The sequence below is a fragment of the Chiloscyllium punctatum genome, chromosome 10 (genome assembly GCF_047496795.1).
Source record: "Chiloscyllium punctatum isolate Juve2018m chromosome 10, sChiPun1.3, whole genome shotgun sequence".
Classification (NCBI taxonomy): Eukaryota; Metazoa; Chordata; class Chondrichthyes; order Orectolobiformes; family Hemiscylliidae; genus Chiloscyllium; species Chiloscyllium punctatum.
Genome location: NC_092748.1, coordinates 38,012,575 through 38,031,655, shown reverse-complemented (window position 1 = coordinate 38,031,655; position 19,081 = coordinate 38,012,575). Strand labels below are relative to the sequence as shown.

Below are 19,081 nucleotides of genomic sequence, written 5' to 3'. Positions count from 1 at the left end.
TAATATTATCTTGGGGGGTGGGGAGAGGGATTTATTTATTTGTTCTCTACTTAACAATTTTCTCTCTCCCTTTTTTTTATTCTTATATACATATATAGGCTGGGGGGTCTAGTTAATGTTGGTGGGGGAGGTGATTACCTTATCCTATTTTATCTCTATCTCCAGGAGCGGGGTTGTTTTTCCCTTGTTATTTTGTATTATTATATTTAATTATAACTTGTTGAGGCTGTAATTTTATAGTTATATGTTTATACATGGTATTAACATTACCAAATATATCCAGGTGTTGGTGTGGGTTGGGGGGGGGGTAGGGTGCTCACTGTTAATTCTAGCTCTGTAGTATATTTGAATTTTCTTCATCCTATTAAGGAGCGCCTGGGTCAAGGTGGGGCACTGGTTGGGAGAGGATACGATGGACCTTTGGAAAGGAAGTGATACCCCCGGGAAAAAGTGGGAAAATCTCCATTTAAATAAGTTTTATATTTTTTTTATTTAGAAATAGTTTTTTATTATACTGTTGTGAGTGTATTAGAGAGCCTTTACTTTTGTGAATTTTATATGCTCTATGCTCGGGATGTTCTGGATAGGGTTTCCCCTCCTGGGGGGTCTTGGATCTGCCCAGACGATTATGGTTGATCAGTCGGTTAAGTGGTGCACCTGGAATGTCAAGGGGAGTAATTCACCAGTCAAAAGGAAGAAAATATTATAAACCTCAAGAAAGAAAGGGTTGATATAGCTCTCCTGCAGGAGACATACTTATTAGATAAAGAACACTTGAAATTACGACAGGGTGGATTTAATCAGGCCTTTTTTTCTTCTTTTAGCTCAAAAAGCAGGGGAGTTGTTATTCTTATTCAGAAGAATTTCCCTTTCAAAAACCTAAATCAGATAAAAGACGAATCTGGATGATATATTCTGATTAGAGCCCTTATAAATGGAGAGGTGTATGGGATTTTAAATTTGTATTACCCCCCGGCACATCCTTTTAAACTTATAACGGAAGCCTTCTCAAAACTGATGGCTCTCAGTGCTCGTCATACAATTATAGGGGGAGATTTTAACTGTATTATGGATCCGGAAATAGATAGGATTCCCAAGAGTACTGCAGGAGTATCTCTCAGATCTAGACAATTGGTGGGTTTGAACAAAGAATTAGGATTAGTAGATGTATGGAGATGTCTTCATCCACAGGGCAGAGATTTTCCTTTTTACTCCAATCCACACAAATGTCACACCAGAATCGATAATTTTTTGCCCCCTCGATTTTTTAAAATTCCATATCTTCCTGTAAAATTGGTAGTATAGCAATTTCCGATCACGCTGCTGTATATATGGAAATCAAGGTGAGGAACAATGGGACATCCCCTCGGCATTGGCGTATGGACCCCTTCCTGATGAAAGATAGTAAATTTGTAAAGTACTTCTCTCAAGAATTTAAAACTTTTTTAGAAATTAATTCAGGTACGGCTAGCAACCCATCAATGATGTGGGAGACCATCAAAGCTTACATGCGAGGTTTGATCATCTCACACTCAGGGAGAACAACAGCATCTGCTCGAAGCTCGCTTAAAAGCAGCTGAAACAGCATATGCATATGCTGACAGACCTTCTATTACCAAATTGCAAAGGGTAACGGCCCTTAGGGCAGCTCTAAACACCATGCTTACCCAAATGGCTAAGATGGAAATATTATTTGCAAAACAAAGGTTATATGAATTTGGCAATAAACTCGGTAGATACTTAGCATTTCTTGCAAAGAAAAAGAAGGCCCCTCAAACTATCATGCCTATCAAGGAAAGTGCGGGTATTTTGACTTATGATCATAAAAGGATTAACGCAATATTTAGAAAATTTTATTCTGATTTATATAAATCGCAGGATTGCGAAGACAGGACTAGGAGAATGCAGTCATTTTTTGAAAAAACCTGACCTTTCCGGACATAACTCCGTATCAGATATCGGTCTTGAATGTTCCCCTAACAATCCAAGAAATACTTGACGCAATCAGGCAACTTCAGAGCGGTAAGGCACCGGGCCCAGATGGCTTTCAAGCTGAATTCTATAAAGAATTTACAGGAATATTGGCTGGTCCACTTATGGACATGTATAACTATTCATACAGTCAGGGCTGTCTCCCGCCTTCGCTGAAAGAGGCAAATATCTCTCTTACCCTTAAAAAAGGAAAGGACCCAGAAGATTGCGCGTCATACAGACCAATATCCTTGCTAAATGTAGATTTTTAAATTCTCTCTAAAATGTTAGCATTGAGGCTAGGAAGGGTATTGCCACATATTATAAAGGAGGATCAGACATGGTTTATCAAGGGCCGTAGATCATCCAATAATGATAGTAGGGTTTTGAATGTGATTCAAGCCTGCCATCAGGGAAAGATACCAGGCGTAGTCGTCTCATTAGACGCGGAAAAGGCATTCGATAGGGTTGAATGGTCATATTTGTTTTACACATTGGAAAGGTTTGGCGTTGGAATGATGTTTACCAAATGGGTCTCAACACTGTATAGTGATCTCAAGGCAGTTGTGATTACCAATGGATTAGGTTTGGATAGCTTCAGTGTGGGTAGGTGCAGCCGTCAGGGATGTCCTCTCTCGCCAGTGCTTTTTACGCTAATAATTGAGCCACCAGCAGAAGCTATATGGGCTGACCCTAATATAACGGCCCCGAGGATTGGTATAGGTAAACATTAAATTACCCTTTATGTAGATTATGTTCTCCTATTTCTCAGTAATCCCCTGATGTCTGTGCCTCGCTTAATCCACGTTATTAATACATTTAGTGTATTTTCAGGCTATAAAATTAATTTCTCAAAATCGGAGGCTATGCCAATGGGTGGCCTTGCTAGTATACCCCACTTATTGGACGGATCCCACTTTCCCTTTCGGTGGTCCCTGGAGGGTTTTTTATATTTAGGCATTTTTATTACCCCAGTATTTGGTGAGTTATACAAGGCTAACTTTGTGCATATATTGGAAAGGATAAGGCAGGACCTCCAGCGATGGGGAGACCTTCCAATTTCCTGGTTCGGCAGAATAGCACTAATTAAAATGAATGTCCTGCCCAGTCTCCTATACCCTATGAGAATGCTTCCGGTGATGCTGCTGAGGTTGGCACTACGCAAATTATATGGCTGGTTGGGTTCCTTTATCTGGAATCATAGATGGCCCCTTATTAAGCTGAAGAAGCCATAGCTTCCACAGGCAAGGGGAGGATTGGATTTTCCAGATTTTAGGAAATATCAGTTAAGTTCCCTATTGAGTTACATAGCTGATTGGGTCTTGTCTGACTCACAATCAATCTGGCTGGATATCGAGGCTTCTCAAGTAAAATGCCCACTTATTAACCTTTTATTTTCAGACAAGAGGAAAATCATTACGGAGCACTGTAAAAACCCTATAATACTAAAGACTAATTAAAGCTTGGAATATAATGCGGCAAAATGAGAGCAACTCACATAAAACATCCCCCTATGCTCCAATAGTGGGAGCATCGGGATTTCAACCGGGGTTTACAGATGCCACTTTCAAACTCTGGAGATCCAGGGGTATCTCCTGTTTTGGGGATCTGTTTAAGGAAGGGGTCCTGATGTCTTTTGAACAGCTGTTTCAGAAATTTGGATTGCCTAATGGAGACCTCTTTCGATACTTCCAAATTCGAGATTACATACAGAAGAAGACTACATTATTAGATAGTCTTTATAAATCAGATAGAGAACGTAGAGTGCTATGGCCATTGGGAGTATCTTCCGTCAGTACTATTTATCATTTATTACATGATGAAATATCAGGAGGTATGGACAATCTGCTAAAAACATGGGATCAGGATTTGGGACTTGAAATCTCTATAAAAACGTGGAATGACATTTGAGAAAACGCCAGAAGAATCACCATCTGCAACAGAACTCAGGCCATTCAGCTGAAGATACTTCATAGGGCCCATATAGCATCAGATCGATTGGCAACGTTTAAGGCAGGAGCATCTCCAATGTGTCCCAAATGTAAAATAGAGGTGGGTACTCTTGTGCATTGCTTATGGACCTGTCATAAGATCCGTAGATCTTACTAAAGTTGCAAGTGCTCTGACAGAAATCTTAGGAACGGAAATTAGAGTGAACCCTGTATCTCTCCTTTTGGACTTTTTGAACTTACCCTCCCTGGATATGCATGGGAAGAGATTAGTTTCTATTCTCTTTCTGTGCAAGGAAAAATATTTTGGTAAACTGGGTGGCTGAGGGCCACCCTGGAATTTCAAATTGGCACAGATTAATTATGGAATGTATTCCCCTTAACTTCCTTACAAATATGGTGCACCAAAAGACCGCATTATTCCATAAAATATGGCAGCCCTTCTTGAATTACACAAATACAGATATTTTGGCCATCCTAACAAGGGCTTTTATTTAATTGAGATGGTGAACCTGGCTGGTCCGGGGCCCCTTGGGAGAGGAATCATGCACGAATACGGGTTTTGTTACATTTTATGTTAATACATTCCGAGCATGTATCTCACTACCCAATTTCTGTGTTATCCGTCAATTTTTTAAAAAATCTTATTTGAATAATGTAAGAGACTTAATTATACACTCTGGTTAGTTGTAGATTAGATTAGTAGTTAGTTAAGTTTTGGGTTTTTTTTCTCTCTGTATTTTTCTTTTGTTAAATAAATAATAACCAAATTTTAAGATTTAATTGTATATTAATGTTGATGCTTGGGTTTTTTATTTTGTAAACTTGTAAAAATATTAAATTTTCAATAAAAATATCTATATTAAAAAAAAGGAAGAATTTGCAACATTTAAAGGTACTGCACAAAAAAAATCATAACACCACAAACTATGTAGATAAACAGTATATTGCACGGACTTCAACAAGCCTCAAAAAATCCTATCAAAGTTGTGCAAGTCAGCCCTCTACTGGATATAGTGATTTAGAATCAGAGTTGTACAGTACAGATACAGACCTTTTGGTCCATCTTGTCCATATCGACTAGATATCCTAAAATTAATAGTCCCATTTGCCAGCATTTGCTCATATCCCTCCAAACCCTTCCTATTCATGGACCAGTACAGACACCTTTTAAATGTTGTAATTGTACCAGCCTCCACCAATTCCTCTGGCAGCTCATTCCATACACGCACCACCCTCTGCCTGAAAAAAAATTGCCCCTTTGGTCCCTTTTATACCTTTCTCTCTTACCTGATTCCAAAGGTTGCCTAACCACAACATGACCCCCCAACTCCTATACTCAATGCCCTGACCAATAAGGGCTTCTTCACCACCCTGTCTACTTGTGACTCCTTAGACTCTATTATTTCAAAAGCATTTATTTCACTCGTTAGTAAAAACAGAAACTACATGGAACATGAACAGCAAGGGAGAAGACAAAGCAAACAAAAAAATAATAGTAGCCAGAAAGGTTACAGGCTGAAATAGGCTATTTGGCACCTCATTTCTGTGCCAACTGAAAAACAAATATCCAGCCTGATCACTTCAAGTGCCTATCCAAGTATTTTATTTGAATGTGATGAATATTTCTGCCCATCCCTCCTTCACAGGGAGTGAATTTCAGATCTCCACCACTTTCTGGGAGAAACATTTCTCAGTTTCCTCTGATCCTCGTTCACTTACTTTAAAGCTCCCTGGCTATTAACGTCTCTGCTTAGGGAAGAAATTTTATTCAAATCAACATCTATAATTTTCCAACAATCTCCTCGGTTCCCAAGATAACAATTCCAGCTTATCCAATATTTTCTCAAAGATAACATCTTCCTGTCCTGACAACATTTTATAAATGTACACCCTCTAGTACAGTAATTTATTTTCCATATTGCAGAACTCTATGCAGTACTCCAGCTTGGCTTAATTAATTTTTTTGTTTTACAGCTCTAGCCTAAGTTACATTCTCTTGTATTCTATGCCTTGGCTAGTAAGGTAAAGTATCCTTCCATCCTTGCTGGCTGGAGTCACATCTAGCTCAACAGGTAACACGTGGTTGTTGGAGGTCAAGTAACTCAGATCCAAGACATCACTCTTGTTTCATAGGCTAAACAAACAAAAAGGTTGTTCAGAAGTCAGTAATAAAGAATGGAACATGAATACTCAGTGGAAATGCTTCTTGTCCTGGATAGCAAAATGTAATTTGTTACATTACAGTAATAATTCAGGTAGCCACGACATGTGTGTCTCCATCAGGAGATCATACTCAAATCCAACTAACTCCTAACTGCCCAAGTCTCTGCCTAGGGGAGGTGTTAATATCAGACTGTGGAGGGTTTCAGTATAGCCCAAACATTAACTCTTTCATGACTACTAACTTATACAACAGTTCCAGATAAGACAGATTGAATAGTCTTCTTCTAGACTGTTAAAATAGTTTCACAGAATTGCAGAATAGTATGATCACAACCATCAAAAAGTGCTCATCCTCACTGATATTCTGTCTACCTTCAGAACTTTATTCCCTAAAACGACATGCAGAGCTGCCTTTATCTTATTGGGCCTACACATACGAGATTGAAAGCCCTCCTAAGTCTATTTTATGCCTTCTTTACCTTTTACGTCAGTTAATATTCGAGTTGTTGAAACATTCCAGCATTATTGCTCATATTGTTTCTCTACTTCTCAACAAAGTACCTACACATATATCTTGCTCTGACGGTTTAGAGGTCTGCAGTGTATTTCCAGCAGTGACTTCCCTTTTTTGTTCTTCAGTTCAAACCAAATGGCCTAATTTGATAATCAATCTAAAAAATTGTCCCACTTTACAACTTTTCTAGCTTTTTAAATTAATATGCAACAGCCTATTACCATTAATAAAAACTGAAAGAACTGTGGATTTTGGAAATTGGAAACAAAAACAGAAATTGCTGGAAAACGTTAGCAGGTACGGCAGCATGTGTGGACAGAAATCAGAGTTAATGTTTGGGTCCAGTACAGCAATTTTTGTTTTGACCCTATTACCATTTTTTTTAAGAAAAAAGTCACCTCCCTTTCCTATCTGTAACCAGGAATTATTTTTGATATGCAGTCAGTTCTGCAATATAGGAAGTGGAGGCAGTCAATATGTACATAACAAGCTCCCATGAACAGTAATGGGATAATGATCAGAGAATCTATTTATGAGATGTTGATTGGCCAGGACACCAGGGATAACTCACCTGCTCTGCTTCAAAGTAGTGCTGTGGCATCTTTTATATCCACCTGAGGCGGCAGATAGGGTTTCTGTTTTTACCTTCCTATCAACTTCCATCAATGCAGTACCCCCTCAGTTATAATGTAGTTTCAGCTTTGATTTCAGTGCTCAAGTCCTGGAGAACAACTTGAATCCAGAACCTTCTAAATCAGAGGTATAAATGATGTCAATTCAGTGACACCTGACACATACACAGCCATGGCTAATGTGTATTTAATGGAAATAAAGCCCTTTTTGCCTAATTTAAATTCACCAAATTCTAACATTAGGAATGGATTGATCTGAAGTACCTGATATAATTATATGCTTTTCTGAAGTTGTTATCAAGAACAGCAGCAGAGAGGCCAAAGTATTCCAACTCTTTCCGCTTCTGCCGATCATCATAAAATGAGTAGTATTCCAAGGAAGAATCAACCAAGAGTTCAGCTTCTTTGAAACGTTTGAGGTCACATAATGTGTAAATAGCTTTTAGCAATAAATTCCACCAGTCATCCTTATTCAGTACACTAGTTTTCCCTGGGTAAAAAAATTATATGGATGTGTTTAATTACCTGTTCAAATATGAGACCAGAAAAAAAGATTGTTTATTATTTGCAGAACTGAAATAAATCAAGATGCATCAATGTAAGCAAATTATACATCCCCTATTAAAAAAGATAACATTTAATATGAGAAAAAAAGTGTACATAAAAGTATTGTTGTATAAAGCAGTCCCTTTTTTATACAACAAAATGATGTTCTTATAAAGAGGTCTGACATTTTAAAATGTCAGATTTCATATTCAGATTTCATATGATCTGGTGTTTGTTTAGGGTGGGGGTGGCAGGAAGGTGACTGCATCACTAAGCTGAGGTTATTGTACAGCTGTCTAAGCCAAAAACTACACCATAGCCTGCAGATTTCTGCCAATTTTTGCTCTACATCACCAACTAAAGCATTGACTTGCAAGGTATCTGGGTCAAATGGCAAGTAATCAAGCTGCTAATGATAGTCCTAACTTTCAATGTCCTATTTATCAGGCAGGTTGGTTGATTGATTAGATGCAAAAATCCATATCTGTTGGCTTAGATACTGAATTAGCCACAAGGATCATTAGGGTTTTAATGCATTATCTCTAGACATACCATATTGGGGTCACAGCTACCCCAAATTAATCTACTGGAATTCATTTTTTTTTAAAGTGAACTGCAATAAATAAAGTTATAAATGGCTGGTAGATCTAAAAAAAGATCAAAAATCACAAGACACTCAGTTATAGTCACTCCAAAAGCTAGTGTTTTGAAATAAACCTGTTGGACTATAACCTGGTGCATGTGATGTTTGACTTTGTCCAACCCAGTCCAACACCGGCACCTCCACATCATAAAAAAAACAGATAAAGCCTTTACTTTTGCTAACATTTAAAGCATTTCTACAGTACAATTGTAAACTAATAATGATCAGATTCATGTTTGTTGTATTTTATATGCAATTTGAATCATTTTCTTTAGGTTTTACCATTTAATCACCAATTTCATTACTCCAAGAACTTAGAAATATATTTGAAATTAAGATATAAATCTTACCTGACTCCCACAAAGAATTTTACACACTAACTCACAGTTCTGACACCCTGTCTTACAATGATAGGTAATCTTGGTGTCCTCTTGGTCAACCTAAATTGAAATTCACAGCCCATATTCTGTCATATTTCCCATCATTGCACTTGCATTACATACAGTGCTGAAAAGCACCTTCACATCTTTGTCAATTTCACCATAATATTCCAAGGTCTCCACACCATCTCCCCAATTTCCATTCTTCTCTGTTGGCTACATTCTGCTCCTTGGTCAACCATATCCTTGTCTAACTCAATTACTGTCCTATTCTCCAACAAATCTTATTTATAAGTTTATCATAACATTTTAACTCCCACGTCTGCAACTTCCTTCTCTCCTGTGCTAATATCTGCCCACTGGCATCTACATTTTCAGTCCATCTTAAGTTAGCAAAATTTTCAGCTGTGTTACCCTAACACATAACCTCCCTAATCTCTATGTTGTTATTTCTCTTCTTCAAAAGCTTCCAAAAAGCTTTTTTACTGTAGCTTCCTTTACTGTACCTTCAGTGGTTTTTGTTTGTTTATAAAGAGAAGAATATCATTTCTCCCTTTAATGATGCAGTTAGAAGATTGATCACTGAAGAAATAGATGACAAGAAACAGAATTTGAGAGGCTTGTTTTATTATGTGAATACAATGCAAAATATGCACTCACCATGGGATTTTGTAATTTTCAGGGTATTCAAAAAGTATCAAAAAAACTCTTGGCAAATTATGTCATAATGGTAAGCAGCTGCCTGATTCCTCAAGGAAGATTACACCCAACATCGTCAAGTGATATCCGGGTAGGAGTTTGCAAAGAGGATTGTGGCAGATATAGGCAGTGTGAATTCTGAATTACTACCCATCAGTTTAAGTGGCATAATTCAGATAACGTTCTTAAGGTTGAAGAGACAAAAATGGAAATGTCATATCAAGGTTTATAGAGGACAGAGTACTGTTATAGTCAAACACATACAGTTGTAGACTTTCTCAATCCGTATGATACACCGACATACAGATGATCATATCAGGTAGGTAAAAACAATGACTGCAGATGCTGAAAACCAGACTTTGGATTAGTGGTGCTGGAAGAGCACAGAAGTTCAGGCAGCATCAGAGGAGCAGCAAAATCGACGTTTCAGGCAAAAGCCCTTCATCAGGAATCAGTTTAGTCTTGGATCTCATTGTAGAATGGCACCAGATCAGTCTGAGTTTTTAAGTCATAACACTTTCAAGTTTCATTCCTTACCTTTAACATCCAAATATGCAGCTTCCTGATCATCGATATCACTAACTTTATCTCTTAACTCCTTTACAAGATATAGGTGCTTCTCCCCACTTTTGGAACTTGAAACCAATGAAACCTGAGCTCTGCTCATTGCCACCTACAAGAAAAATTAGTTTCATTTGCTCTTTGCTGAGGCACAATTTTCTTTTTGTAAATCAGTTTTAAACAATAACTGCTAATAGCCCAAGGTGATGTAGCCTCTACTCCAAATGTTCTCCTTAAACATAGAATGGCAACATGCATAATTTAAACAATAAAATACAGATTATTGGCTTTTCTGAGTGACAGTTTTGGAAGTTTACTTAATTCTAAAACAGTGAGTGATAATGACAAAAAGCAACAAGTTTTAAAGGCATCATTGTATTCAGCAGTGTGTGTGTGGTTTTTAAAACTTCACTCATAGGCTGTGGGTATTGCTGACTAGAGGGCAGTTAACTGTCAACCTCATGTAGGGTCTAGAGTCACACATGTAGGCCTGAGCAGGTGAAGATAACACTTTCTTCCCGAAAGGAAATTAGTGAACCGGATGGGTTATTCTCAATATTTGACAATGCTTTCATTGTCATTGTTAGATTTCTAATTCCAGATTTTTAGTGAATTCAAACTTCACTATTTAACCTGGTGGAATTCGAACCCAAGTCTCTGGATAAACAGTCTAGTGTTAACATCACTAGGCCATTCACCTGATACAAACCTTTGCTAGTTTTCATATCATTCTAAAAATCAAGCCTTTTCAACATATCCACAATTTTCGCAGACTTGAACAGCTGCAATATGGAGAGGAACATGAGCATACATGGAAGAAGAAGCTACTTCACTCTGATATTACAAGTTGTATATCAATTTTCTTTTTGGTTGTAAAGATTCCAACTCACCTTTAAAAGCATTGCTAGCATTGCAAGTAAAGCATCCACGTAATCTGGCAACTTCTTCTGGGAATACAATAAGGTAGAGCGATGCAGTAACAGCTTCAGTTCCTGAATGATACACAAGACATAACCTGAGATTTAAATAACCGGACAATTGGACAAGAGATAAAAATAAAACAACAGTACAATTTTCATGCAGAATAGGGTCTACAAATGACAATCTTTTATTCCAGAGTTTATACCAAGCATTAGTTAGTCTACAGAGTAAGTGCCAGTTGTTAAAAGTACATTATTTGCACTGTTCTCCACCAAAACATTCTGTAGATGTTTTAACATTTTCCTCATGAATATTCTGACTGTAACCTATTAAAAGCTTATCAATTTCTAAGGGTAATGTCGCTCTCTCCTTCCTTGTTTTCTTTAGATTTGGATACCTCAATTGCAGATTGTGCTTAATTTAGCAGCCCTACAAAACTGCAAATCTCACCAACTAACAAACATCCAAGTTGCCAGGCAGACATGTCACAACAACCTTTTGGATATGAGTCATTTATTCAACAGTGTGATTAATAGTCATTTTAATTAAGCCATTATTCATCAATAGCCTCTACATTTCTAGAGGAGGCGTAAGTCAGCAGCAGTGAATTTGATTAAAACCTTAGAAACCAAGAGGCACTTGCAAGAGGATGAATGATCAAATACCAACTGAGTGTCATGAGCCCCATTTAGTATAGACTGAATATTCTCCTTCTGTGCTGTAAAGTTTCTTATAGGGGCAAAACCAAATATTTGCTGTCATTTTAATACATTAATTATGTTGCCAGTACGAGCTACATTGAAATACAGGTCTTGTGGTAATAATTAGTCAGTTATTATATTTCATACCTGTTGAGCTGCATTTGCATCATGTGCTAGTGTTTCAGGATCATGCATTGATTCCAGAGCCTCAAGAGCTTTCTCTGGTCGCCCTAATTGTTGTTGTAATGTCGATAGGGAAATACGTGCATCCAGGTGCAAAGGTGCCATTGCCACCACTTTGGTGTAACTCTCTGCTGCAAGCTCCATATGTCCCAAGGCTTTCAAACACTCTTAAGTTAGAGAATTAGAATTGAGTATTGCACACTTCCATTCTCAAAATTGTTCCTCATTCTTTTCATTTCACTTTCCAATTGTAGCATTACACATACCATTACAATTAAAAAGATCAAGAGCACAAATAAGGAAAATATTAATAGCATACAATACAGTAAATGCGTCAATTGATGTTTATGTTCCACAGGAAACTAACTGCAATGTCTTTCACAAGGCTAGCTTAGCTACATACGTTACAGGGAAGGGAAACTGTCCACAGCATGAGAAATATGCTGTTCCACAGCTGAACAGCTAGATCATCAGCACTATTTTGGTGCAGTTACTATTCCTTCAAATGTAAATAGTTGATTATGTTTTTTCTAATCTGATGTTAAACAGTTTTCAAAATACATAATGCCTTCTATTTTATATATATATATAAAAATATATATCTCAGAAACATCTACATCACTTTAGAAAGAATAAACAATTTTGAAAGTGCAGTCAAACAATAAAGTTATTTTACACAAAAACAGAAATTGCCAGAGAAACTCAGTAGCATCTGTGGACAGAAAGCAGAGTTGGTGCTTAAGGGCCAGTGACCCTTAAAGTCATAGAGTCATACAGCAAGTAAATAGACCCTTCGGCCCAACACATCTATGCCAACCAGGTTTCCTAAACTGAACTAGCCCCATGTGCCTGTGGTTGGCCCATCTCCCTCTAAACCTTTCCGATCCATGTACCTGTCCAAACATCTCATAAATGTTGTCCTTGTATTTGTTTCTACCACTTCCTCTGGCACTCATTCCATATGGTCTGTGTGAAAACGTTGCCCCTCAGATCCTTTTTAAATCTTTCTCCTCTCACCTAAAACCTTTGCCCTCTAGTTTTGGACTCCTCTACCCTGGGGAAAAGACCATGGCTATTAACCTTATCTATGCCCCCTATGATTTTATAAACCTCTATAATGTCACCCCTCAGCCTCCTATTCTCCAGCGAAAAAAAAAGTCCCAGCCTATCCAGCATCTCCTTAAGAATGCAAACATTCCAGGCTCAGTAACATCATTGTCAATCTTTTTTGCACCATTTCCAGTTTAATAACATTGTTTTTATAGCAGGATGACCAGAATTATCCAAATGCTGCCTTGCCAATGTTTTGTACAGCCATAACATGACATTCTAACTCCTGTACTCAATGCTCTGACTGATGAAGACAAGTGTGCCAAACGTCTTCTTTACCACCCTGTCTACCTGTGATGTCACTTTCAAAGGAACAATGTACCTGCACTCCTCGGTCTCTCTGTTCGACAACACTCCCCAGGGCCTTACCAATAACTGACTCTTCTTCAGTTCTGATTTTGTTTCAGATTTCCCACATCCCACAGTTCTTTGTTTTTGGTTAAGCTATTCTGCACATTGCATTTCGAGTAGTAAGGAAATGAATAAGCAATTTGTTATGGTGGTTGAGGGTGAATGTTAGTCAGAATAAAGAAAGTCAAAATCCATGAAACAGTGTCTCAAACATCTATTTAACCATAGTATTCAGTTACTCATCTCATCAGAAAGGCATCATGTGACATTGCAGCAGCCTTGCAGTGTGAATTAGAATTTCACCCTAGATTGTATCTGGGCAAGCTACCATTGAATATAAAAACAAGTAAACATAGAACTCTTATTCATTGAAAATGGATAAATCTCATTCTCTAACATGCAGAATTAGATTAGATTACAGTGTGGAAACAGGCCCTTCGGCCCAACAAGTCCACACCGACCCGCAACCCACCCATACCCCTACATTTACCCCTTACCTAACACTACAGTGTAATTCGGCATGGCCAATTCACCTGACCTGCACATCTTTGGACTGTGGGAGGAAACCGGAGCACCCGGAGGACACCCACGCAGACACAGGGAGAATGTGCAAACTCCACACAGTCAGTTGCCTGAGTCGGGAATTGAACCCAGGTCTCTGGCGCTGTGAGGCAGCAGTGCTAACCACTGTGCCACCGTGCCACCCTAATGAATATTCTTCATTGAACACAAGTTTATTGAAGACTACTGATTTACGTTAATGGACCATTCTATACATTTCCTTAGAATTTAAAAGTATTTATTTGAAGTAACAAGATTTAGATTGAGAGTTTTTGAATGTAGTTACCTGCATGACGAAGCCAAACAACTGCAAGGTTGTACCGTTCTGAACATACGAGGGCACTCAAAAGGGGTAATGCAGAGTTATATTCACCAATCTCTAGAAAAGCTTCAGCCACATCTAAATAAAGATCTCCCATGTCTTCAGGGTTCTGTTCCATTAAGTTTGTCATCAAAAGCTAAAGATGCAAAAACATTTGATTTAAATAGTTAAATACTATAGCTCAAAGAATTATTTCCTTATGTTGTAAATATAAATGAAATTTTGTCCTCACTGAACTTTAAAACTGTCTTTTTAGTGAATTTAAGAGCACAATGCAAATTTACTTAGGTAGAAACAATGGAAATTAGAATTATTCTGCAACTTCATATGATGTGTAAATACATTTGCGTTTATTTCAATACAGTAAGCTAAAATCCTTGAGAAAGTAAAACATTTAAAATTACAATCTAACATCCAAATCAAAACTCTGAATCTCTTCATTAAACAAAATTATTTTGTTCTCTGAAAAAAAAATGGCAGTAGGTCTTTTGTCCACATTAGTGATGAGAATATACGCAAACATATCAGTAAAAATTATAAGCTTGTTACATAATTAAAGAATCATGTAACAAAATTATCTTTATTAGAAAATGCTGTACACTTTTACTGGAAGAATTTCATTTTAAAGATATTCAAAAAACTGCAGCAGGAAAGGAGAACTATGTGTGACAGAATGTTAAAAGACTGGCCTTTCACATCTAGAATTAGGTCTCACCTGACTTGAGATTTTTGGACGTTACTCTCACTGAAAAAATCTTAAGTCTATTTATGTCTTTTTGATCTAGTTCTTCATAAATTATTCTAAAAATCTTGTTGAATTGAAACTTACATCAAGAGGCTTGAGGATATGAAGATGGATCAAACACACTATCAGCTTGACTCGGATGTCTATGGGGACCGCTTCTGGGATCTGACATTTGTAAGTAACATCTATAATCCATTAAAGCAGAGAAAAGAAAATGAGATACCTTTTGACAGTTTCATTTCTCCTACATATTTTATTTTTCACTACTTTCTTCCTATTTCAAGTCCCTAAGTAGCAGACACCAGATAAGGGCAAGGCCACCCACAGCTTCCAACCTCATAGTCCAGGATCCCCGCACTGCCCGGTTCTACCTCCTTCCCAAGAGCCACAAGCCTGACCATCCTGGCCGACCCATTGTCTCAGCATGCTCCTACCCCAGAGAAATCATTTCTAACTACCTCAACAATGTCCTATCCCCCCTAGTCCAGGAACTCCCCATACATTCGAGACACCGCCCTCCACCTCCTCCAAGACTTCCGTTTCCCCAGCCCCCAACGCCTCACCTTCACTATGGATATCCAATCCCTCTACACCTCCATCCGCCATCACCAGGGCCTCCAAGCCCTCCATTTCTTCCTCTCCCGATGTCCCAACAGTACCCTTCCACCGACACTCTCATTCGTTTGGCCGAACTGGTCCTCACCCGTAACAATTTCTCCTTCGAATCCTCCCACTTCCTCCAGACCAAAGGGGTAGCCATGGGCACACGTATGGGCCCCAGCTATGCCTGTCTCTTTATTGGCTACGTAGAACAGTCGATCTTCCATAATTACACCGGCACCACTCCCCACCTCTTCCTCCACTACATTGATGACTGCATTGACGCCACCTCGTGCTCCTGCGAGGAGGTTGAGTAATTCATCAACACATTCCACCCTGACCTTAAATTTACCTGGACCATCTCTGACACCTCCCTCCCCTTCCTGGACCACTCCATCTCCATTAATGACGACCGACTTGACACTGACATTTTTTACAAACTCACCGACTCCCACAGCCACCTGGATTACACCTCTTCCCACCCTACCTCCTGCAAAAATGCCATCCCATATTCTCAACTCCTCCGCCGTATCTGCTCCCAGGAGGACCAGTTCCACCACAGAAAACAGCAGATGGCCTCCTTCTTTAGAGACCGCAATTTCCCTTCCCACGTGGTTAACGATGCCCTCCAACGCATCTCGTCCACATCCCACACCTCCGCCCTCAGACCCCAGCCCTCCAACCGTAACAAGGACACAACGCCCCTGGTGCTCACCTTCCACCCTACCAATCTTCGCATAAACCAAATCATCTGTCGACATTTCCGCCACCTCCAGAGAGACCCCACCACCAGGGATATATTTCCCTCCCCACCCCTTTCCACCTTCCGCAAAGACCGTTCCCTCCATGACTACCTGGTCAGGTCCACGCCCCCTACAACCCACCCTCCCATCCGGGCACCTTCCCCTGCCACCGCTGGAATTGCAAAACCTGCACCCACACCTCCATTCAAGGCCCTAAAGGAGCCTTCCACATCCATCAAAGTTTTACCTGCACATCCACCAATATCATTTATTGTATCCGTTGCTCCCAATGCGGTCTCCTCTACACTGGGGAGACTGGATGCCTCCCAGCAGAGTGCTTTATGGAACATCTCCGGGACACCTGCACCAATCAACCACACCGCCCCATGGCCCAACATTTCAACTCCCCCTCCCACTCTGCCGAGGACATGGAGGTCCTAGGCCTCACTCACCGCCACTCCCTCACCACCAGACGCCTGAAGGAAGAACACCTCATCTTCCGCCTCGGAACACTTCAACCCCAGGGCATCAATGTGGACTTGCACAGTTTCCTCATTTCCCCATCCCCCACCTCACCCCAGTTCCAAACTTCCAGCTCAGCACTGTCCCCATGACTTGTCCTACCTGCCTATCTTCTTTTCCACCTATCCACTCCACCCTCCCCCCTGACCTATCACCTTCATCCCCTCCCCCACTCGCCTATTTTACTCTATGCTACTTTCTCTTCACCCCCACCCCCCTCTCACTTATCTCTTCACCCTTCAGGCTCTCTGCCTTTATTCCTGATGAAGGGCTTTTGCCTGAAACGTCGATTTTACTGCTCCTCGGATGCTGCCTGAACTGCTGTGCTCTTCCAGCACCACTAATCCAATATCTGGTTTCCAGCATCTGCAGTCATTGTTTTTACCTTGCTAAACTAGAGAATCAGGCCCATAGTCTCACTTGACGGTACGCAGACATACAGACTACCAAAGGAACAGCACCACAAACTGAAACACCTAGTAGAAGACTCAACCTACTCCACCCAGGAACTCCCTAACATTACCAAAGACAGCAAGGTAGAGGACGACAAGATCAGCGTTTTCTTTGAGGTGATGGCCCTAATGTTTATTTACATTACCCTAGCCGAAGAAACACTGGCCTCACTGCTAGACGAACCAAGGACACAAACGCCTGACAGCACCAACTCCATCAGCAAGGACAGCATCCTCAAACTAGCAGACCTGTGCCTCACAACCCACTTCACCTTCAATGACAAGATCTACAAACAAATCAATGGGACACCTATGGGATCACCAGTATCAGGACACTTAGCAGAAGCAGTTATGCAGAGATTAGAACAAGCAGCACACCCAAGATCCAGTCCAAGCTTTGGGTCTACTACATGGATGATACCTTTGTCATCGCGAAACGCAATATATGAGAAGAAACGCACAGAACACCAACACTTCACCAGAGGCTCACTGATGATGTTACCTAGCATGGTAATGAAACGTCTGAGAACAAATCTAACAGCTCAGCGAGCAAATTTACCACCAGAGAATCAAGGTATTTCCATACCATTGATAACACTGTGTCCACTTGTTTTTTGCAAATAGTCACAAGCAACTTACCCTTTAATACCCTATTAATTATCAGCAGTTTAGCCAAAACTGGAACCTTAAGACATACCAATCAATTGTGCTTCAGTTCACTGGCACATCATTATATCCTGAAGTATCTTATCATTCCCAATACTTCCACTGCTTGATATCTGTTCCTTTCAATCCTCTTTTTCCTTCTGTAAAGTGCTTTCAGCTGTTTTTCTACATTAAGGATGCTATGCAAATTGAAATTGTGCTCAACTCTCAGCAAGTTTTTTGTTTGGCTCTCCAAGCCACTTAAAATGCACTATTATTTTAGAAGCTTAAGGAGCAACTAGTTTTCTCTCCACTTTATCTCCAATTTCAGAAGAACTGCTCGTGAATTTCAGGTTAAAAATTGTACCAGAATGTTTGGTATTTTCTATACAAGTAAAAATGCAGAACAAGTACATTAATTAACTCATGTAGTGCTTCACAAAGAAGCAATTATCAATGTGTAAATACGAGAAATATGTACAATTTTACATAAGAATCAGTCGTACACAAAACACTGCCTTTTACAAAAATGTACCATTCTAAAAAGTATTGCTTTTGTGTGCCAAAAATGCTGTGCAATAGAAGCACTGAAAGAAAGCCACATCATATGATGAGTAAACATTTTCATAAGGCATCAGAGACCACAAGCACAGGAGTCATAAGTGAGCAACCTAATGCAAGTTAGGATACATGCAGAAAAGTATTGGAAGACCTCAAGTTTACAGAAGGCAATGTGTTAGGAACCAGCAGGAAGTGAATTAGAATAGTCAAGACGAAAGGCAACAGAAGCATGAATAAGGTTTCAGCAACAGATGAGCTAACCAGAGGATCAAAGTCAAACGATGTCACAGAAATGGAAGTAGCTGGTCTTAATGATGATGCAAATATGTAGTTGGAAACTCAACTGGAGGTCAATATGGCACCAAGATTGCGAACTGACTCGTTTAGTTTCAGAATGTTGTTAGGGAGTTGATAGCTAGGGAATGGAGGTTGGCAAGGGGAACAAAATGACCTTCAGACTTCTCCACCGTGGGGCAGCATGGTGGCTCAGTAGTTAGTACTGCTGCCTCACCGCACCAGGGACCCTGGTTCAATTCCCGTCTTGGGCAACTGTCTGTGCGGAGTTTGCATGGGTTTCTTCTGGGTGCTCCGGTTTCCTCCCAC

The 19,081-nt window shown here is 39.6% G+C and overlaps 1 protein-coding gene across 2 annotated transcripts in view; it reads right to left on the bottom strand.

The window, feature by feature from the left end:
- Positions 1-19,081, bottom strand: part of gtf3c3 (general transcription factor IIIC, polypeptide 3) — a 56,123-nt gene that overhangs the window by 9,911 nt on the left and 27,131 nt on the right. The window contains exons 9-14 of one of the 2 annotated variants that reach the window (XM_072578955.1): positions 15,040-15,140; positions 14,175-14,346; positions 11,831-12,033; positions 10,952-11,053; positions 10,038-10,173; positions 7,497-7,722 (exon numbers count right to left, since the gene is read on the bottom strand). In XM_072578955.1, the coding sequence (XP_072435056.1) occupies positions 7,497-7,722; positions 10,038-10,173; positions 10,952-11,053; positions 11,831-12,033; positions 14,175-14,346; positions 15,040-15,140 (940 nt within the window). The remainder of the gene's footprint in view (positions 1-7,496; positions 7,723-10,037; positions 10,174-10,951; positions 11,054-11,830; positions 12,034-14,174; positions 14,347-15,039; positions 15,141-19,081) is intronic. The other variant, XM_072578956.1, reaches the window with a different exon arrangement.